Source organism: Electrona antarctica, assembly GCF_951216825.1.
Source record: "Electrona antarctica genome assembly, chromosome: 22".
In the NCBI taxonomy this organism is placed as follows: domain Eukaryota; kingdom Metazoa; phylum Chordata; class Actinopteri; order Myctophiformes; family Myctophidae; genus Electrona; species Electrona antarctica.
The window spans coordinates 21,090,489-21,097,027 of NC_136805.1; the positions used below are offsets into that span (position 1 = coordinate 21,090,489).

Sequence of the window (6,539 nt, forward strand, 5' to 3'; positions counted from 1 at the left end):
TCATACAGGCACTTCTCATACAGGCGCAAGTGTGAGGTCCTCAAAAGTACACGTGCCACCACAACATACAATGATACAAAAAATATGATAAACGGGTGTGATAAAAATCACACCTGCATTCAGATCCGCAAGTGACAAAGTTGTGTGTGTGTGTGTGTGTGTGTGTGTGTGTGTGTGTGTGTGTGTGAGATATTGTCTGAATCAACTTTGTGTTTGTTTATGTACTAAAAGAGTGAGTTTGAGAGCTGTTTCAGCGTACAATGTAAGTCAATGAGGAGCATATTTTTAATTATAAATTTCTAATCACTGGAGCAATTGTTTGGGATTTCTTGTCCACATTTGGAGTTACAGTACATCATGGCAAGGTAACTACACAACCCAACCCTTTAACTTCTGACTTGGGCAGCCTATTATCAATTTCTCACAAGGCAAAACTTTCTACCAAACTTAGAACTGGAAAGGCAATATAATGTGTTCCATGAGCTTTTTCAGTCTTCATTGGTATTGTTGCTTCTCTCAGTGAGTTGGTGAATTTGTATACAACTGACTGGAGGAGATATCTGCTAGCTCGCTTCTCGTGCACAGTGTGACTGTTGCTCATATGTTGTCAAGTGAATAGACTATTGTTTTTTGTTTAGTTTTTCACCAAAACAGGCAAACATGTGACACTAATTCACTTAAAGCAAAAGGGAGATTGAGGCAGTATAAGATAGCATATAGACCCTGAAGGCTCACCATTCCACCCAGCTCTTATCAGCCACCTGGGGAAGCTACAACAAAGGTGAGGCACTCACTCAACTTAAAAGAAGATGGGATCATGTCTGGACACTATCAAACAGACTCTGTTTCAGGCAGTGTTTACTCCAACCTCCCTGATATCTGTCAGAGGGACCCTGCACATGCTTCAGATCATCTTCAGCGTGGTTATATTCGTCCTGAGCGCCTTGAGATTTACGAGCAGCTTCAGCTACTGGATTTATGCTATGTTCACCTGGGCCTTCTGTCCCACCGTGACCCTCATCATTACCATTGTTGAAATGTTCAAGCTCAACATCCCATTCAGCATGTTTTGCATGGACTGGTCGGACTTCACCACTGGCATGGCTATGACCTCCAGCCTCATGACCTTGTCCGCCGCCATCATTTACGCCAACTTCTACCTCTGCATCTCATGCTTCTATGCCTGGTTGGAGACCGCATTCGCTTTCCTGTGTGGCGTGGCCTACCTTGTTGAGGTGCTGTGGGATAAAATCTGCAAAAAGAAAAAGGGGACCTATCTGGCTGCTTTGCCTGGATTCTGGAAGGTTATGGAAGCCTTTGTAAGCTGTATCATTTTCATATCACTAACTGGGTATCATGGGATGCCAGGTCTAATCGCGTGCATTTCGGCATATGTTATCCCTTTCCCCATCATCCTGATGATCATAGTTGTTAACATTCTCAAAAAATTGAGGAACCGTTTACCCTTTAACCAGGACCGTTTTGTGTTTACATTTCTGATAATCTCTGTAATTCTGTATGTATTCACAGCTATTGCGTCGCCCGTTTTTACCTTCAGGGGCAATCCTCGCCCTGATGAGTGTCCACCAAGCTGCTGTATCTGGGCCATTGAGTTTGTGGTTGCATTCATGACTTGTGTTAACCTTATTCTCTTTTCAGTGGATCTTGTTTTTACCCTATTTGGAATATGTGGCTTCCAACGCGGATGAATGTCAACTGAACATTTTTGTTACCTTTAAAATCAGTGGAATAGAATTGGCATGCAAGGACATTTACCTGACATCGTAACAAAATAATGTCATTGTAGTGTGCATGGGTATTGTGTATTGGACAATGAGGCCATCAAGTCAGTTTCTGTTGTTCCACGGTGCTGTATAAAATGTACGAGAAACATGCCTTTGCTTTCACTGCACTGTGGCTGCTATGAAGCAGTCCTCTTCCACTAACCTACTCACTTGCCTTTGAGACAATTTATTGTCCTTTTATGTCATCTTCAATCCATTGTCATTGTTTTCTTCCCACTTTTTATGCATGCATTTATTCATATCATGTTATTATTTTAAGTTGTACAATACTTTAGCTTTGTTAATAAACTTTGCCGTGACTTGACTCACCACATTTCCCTTATAATGTATTTGACATATATTTAGGTGCTAAACAATGGGATTAATTAACTTTGAAGAACTTTGGATACTGTCGCTCATATTGGTCACTGTGGTGCATAAAACACCATCAGGATGATAATGAATAAGCAAAACACCAACTCCAACATATGCTCCTCAAAAGTGTATAAGAATGTATTAGTTTACAAAATGGTGTGAGAGACTTCTGCATCTTGTGAAATAAATAAAAATGTTTTTAAACAAACCGCAACATACAGATGCATTCAGATCAGCAAGTTGATTTGCATTTTATTAATTTTTCACAAACAATCATGTTACTGAAGTAAAAACACACAAAATAAATGAAGGGTGCTGACCTAACTGGTCAACATGTAAGCATCAGTTGATTTTAAAAAGAAAAAGTCCGTGGACTAACATTTTCAGATCCTATTTGCAGTGCAAATGTCAAACATGGATTAACATAATGTACAGTACAGGTCTAGACAGCTTGGCTCACTTGATGCAGTGGGAAACAAACATGTGCTGCAGTTAGGCTAAATAAGTAAGACTTCCTACAGTATGTGACCATTTTAAGGAAAGACATTGTGAGAATGTCTGGGCTGCAGGTAAATAATCTGTTTCAAATCTTCAAGACCTTCTTTAGAATATAGTAACTCATTTATATTCTTAAGCAGGCCAGATTTGACTGAGACTATATTATAGTTGAATAGTCCTGTGTGTGACACGTACAGTATGTCTTTTCCCCCTGCTCATCAAGTTGAAGGAGTCTATAGAAGTTGCTCATCAAGTTGAAGGAGTCTATAGAAGTTGCTCATCAAGTTGAAGGAGTCTATAGAAGTTGCTATACCGTACGTGGCTCAGCAGTGGCAATGGGTCACGTACTCTCTGTTACAAGTAAAAGTTTACTCAAAAGTATTGGCGTCAAAATATACTTGGATCAAAAGTAAAAGACAAACTCATTATGCAGAAATAGCAGAATGTCCCTTTTCACAAGTTTTCACAAATCTTTTGAAAATAGCAGATCTATAAACTCACAACACAGTCACATTGCATTGCAACGTGTTGCATACTTGCATAAAGTTACTTTCCATCACTGCTCACTCATGCCATATGGGCTCAGAATGGCAGCGGGTTGGGATCCTGTCGAAGTGTCCTTGAGCATGACACCCCCAACTGATCCAGATTATCAGGTTGATGCCTTACATGGTTGCCTTCACCATCAGTGTGTGAATGTGAATGTGAATGTGAATGTGTGAATGTAAAAGCTCATTGTAAAGAACTTTCAATAAAGGCGCTATAGAAATGCCAGAACATTTACTCACAGAGTAAATGTAGGCCGGGCTATGCTCCCTGACAAGATAATACACTCATGGCCATGCAATGCCATAACCTCTTAGATAATGTCCGTTCAATGTCCGAATATCATGCAAAGCATAAAGGGCAGTAAGAGAGCATATAAATTCACAAGGCTCACTCTTCCAACCACCTCTTATAAGCCACCTGGGGAAGCTACATAACAACGGCAAGGAGCACACGCTCTCTCACCTTCAAAGAAGATGGACGCTATTAAGCAGACTCTGTCTGAGGCAGCGTTTACTCCATCCACTCTGATATCTCCCCGAGGGATCCTGCACATTCTTGAGATCGTCTTTGGTACTATTGCGTTCTCCGTGAGTGCCTACACAGGTTCGATCAGCAGCTACTGGGTCTCCACCTACAGCTACTGGATCTACTGCAAGTTCACCTGGTTCTTCTGTCCCTTCGTGACCCTCATCATCACCATCATTGAACTGGTCAAACTCGACATCCCACTCAATATGTTTTGCATGGACTGGCCAGACTTTGCCACTGGCATGGCTATGACCTCCACCCTCATGACCTTGTCCGTCGCCATCATGTACGCCAACTTCTACCCTTGCGCCACGTGCATCAATGCCTGGGTGGTGACCATATTCGCTTTCCTGTGTGGTGTGGCCTACCTTGTCGAGGTGCTGTGGGATAAAATCTGCAAAAAGAAAAAGGGGAGCTATCTGGCTGTTTTGCCTGGATTCTGGAAGGGTTTGGAAGCCTTTGTAAACTGTATAATTTTCCTGTCACTACCACTCACTGCATATTTCGATCACGGGTGGCTAATCATGTGCGTTATTGCATATATTCTTCCTTTCCCCTTCATCCTGCTGATCATTGTTGTTAACATCCTCAAGAAGCTGAAGAAGTGCTTACCCTTTAACTTGGACCGTGCTGTGTTCATATTTCTGATCATCTGTGTAGTTCTATATGTTTTTGCAGCTATTGTGTGGTCTATTTATACCTTCAGGGGCCATCCTCGATATGAGTGTCGACGAGGCTATAACTGGGTGGACACTCCAAGGGACTTATACTGTATCTATCACTTTCGGTTGGTGGTTGCAATATTCACTTATATTAACCTTATTCTGTTTATAGTGGATCTTGTTTTTACCCTGTTTGGAATATGTGGCTTCAAACGCGGATAAAACACCTGTACATTTTAGCTACCTTTAAAATCAATGGAATAGAATTGGCATGCAAGGACATTTACCTGACATCGTAACAAAATAATGTCATTGTAGTGTGCATGGGTATTGTGTATTGGACAATGAGGCCATCAAGTCAGTTTCTGTTGTTCCACACGGTGCTGTATAAAAGCACGGTGCTGTATTAAGGATGATAATGAATAAGCAAAACACCAACTCCAACATATGCTCCTCAAAAGTGTATAAGAATGTATTAGTTTACAAAATGGTGTGAGAGACTTCTGCATCTTGTGAAATAAATAAAAATGTTTTTAAACAAACCGCAACATACAGATGCATTCAGATCAGCAAGTTGATTTGCATTTTATTAATTTTTCACAAACAATCATGTTACTGAAGTAAAAACACACAAAATAAATGAAGGGTGCTGACCTAACTGGTCAACATGTAAGCATCAGTTGATTTTAAAAAGAAAGAAAGTCCGTGGGCTAACATTTTCAGACAGATCCTATTTGCAGTGCAAATGTCAAACATGGATTAACATAATGTACAGTACACATCTAGACAGCTTCGCTCACTTGATGCAGTAGGAAACAAACATTTGCTGCAGTTAAGCTAAATAAGTAAGACTTCCTACAGTATGTGACCATTTTAAGGAAAGACATTGTGAGAATGTCTGGGCTGCAGGTAAATAATCTGTTTCAAATCTTCAAGACCTTCTTTAGAATATAGTAACTCATTTATATTCTTAAGCAGTTATTAATCCTCTATTAAAAAAATATTCGCAAGGGCAGTAACATTTTAATTAATTTAGTTTATGCCTCATGTAAAGCACTCAATTGGCCTTTGTGTATTAAATACTAGAACTACTAGGGAGTAAAGAGCATTGTATTGTACATGGCAGATTGTAACACTAACTAGAGGGCATTTGACTACCAATCTACAGTACTACAATGGATGACAAAATGTATTCAAATGGCAGTTGAAATACTGGGCACACTGATAGCTAATGCAAATGTCCACATACACTCAAGACCTTCTTTAGAATATAGTAACTAATTTATATTCTTAAGCAGGCCAGATCTGAGACTATATTATAGTTGAATAGTCCAAATATGAATACAGTGGACACAGGGGCGGCAGGTTCCTATAACGGCAGTGGGTGCCCCCCGCCCCGCCCCCCAGCCACCCCGCCTCCCTGCCCGGCCGCAGCGGGGAAAAAACCTTTTTTTTGGTACTTTATTTACAGTTTGCTAATAAATACAGTGGTGCGCGCTTTCAGTTCACAACAATTAACGAACACATTAAATTGTTTCAGCATCTTGTTTCAACATTTCAGCATGATCAACAGTAAATAATTAAATTGTTTCAGCCATAAGCGGCGGGTGGATTTTACCTTTAGCTAGGTGGGACGACGCAGATTTATTTATTTATTTCCCCCAGATGGTCTAACAATCTCATGATTTGACCAATGTATTACCAATCTCGTACACCATTGCTCACGAAAGCAAGATCCTTGACCAAATTACAGCCACTACATCTTACCTTTTAATTAAAGTAAAAGTAGTCTGAGGAAAGGGAACAGTTCTGTTCCCCGGACATTGTTTTGGGATATTTTTGCTGAGATGGCTCTGTTTGTCAAGTCTCAAGTCAGTGTGGAGATTGGCCGGCGGTGTTGCTGCCCTCCCCTCCCCTCCCGACTCATGGCTCTTTACAGACGGGCCGACGGTACACAGACAGCAGCCTCTCCGCTGACTGTGTTAGTGTTGTGTTGCTGCAGGAGACGGAGTGTGAATGAACCGTGCGGTCACTGGAACAAAGCCACCGTATTAGCATTTGAATACCTGTTCTGTGAACACCGTAAAGGTGTGTGCCTACGTGACAAAATGACCAGGGGGAGGGGATCTTCAGCCTTAATCTC

The 6,539-nt window shown here is 41.0% G+C and overlaps 2 protein-coding genes across 2 annotated transcripts; both read left to right on the forward strand.

Annotated features, from left to right (window-relative positions):
• Nucleotides 1-447: 447 nt before the first annotated feature.
• Nucleotides 448-2,103, forward strand: LOC306915221 (myeloid-associated differentiation marker-like protein 2). The gene has a single exon (XM_079492501.1). It carries the CDS (start codon nt 810-812, stop codon nt 1,707-1,709), a length of 900 nt encoding a protein of 299 aa, XP_079348627.1. The 5' UTR covers nt 448-809; the 3' UTR covers nt 1,710-2,103.
• A 1,412-nt stretch (nt 2,104-3,515) lies between these two features.
• On the forward strand, nt 3,516-4,618 carry LOC306915032 (myeloid-associated differentiation marker-like protein 2; the record flags this gene model as incomplete). The annotated part of the gene is made up of 1 exon (XM_079492278.1): nt 3,516-4,618. Exon 1 carries the CDS (start codon nt 3,680-3,682, stop codon nt 4,616-4,618), a length of 939 nt encoding a protein of 312 aa, XP_079348404.1. The 5' UTR covers nt 3,516-3,679.
• Nucleotides 4,619-6,539: the final 1,921 nt, after the last annotated feature.

Coding starts and splice junctions, on each gene's coding strand:
- LOC306915221 (XM_079492501.1), top strand. CDS start 810: ATGGGATCATGTCTGGACACTATCAAACAGACTCTGTTTCAGGCAGTG.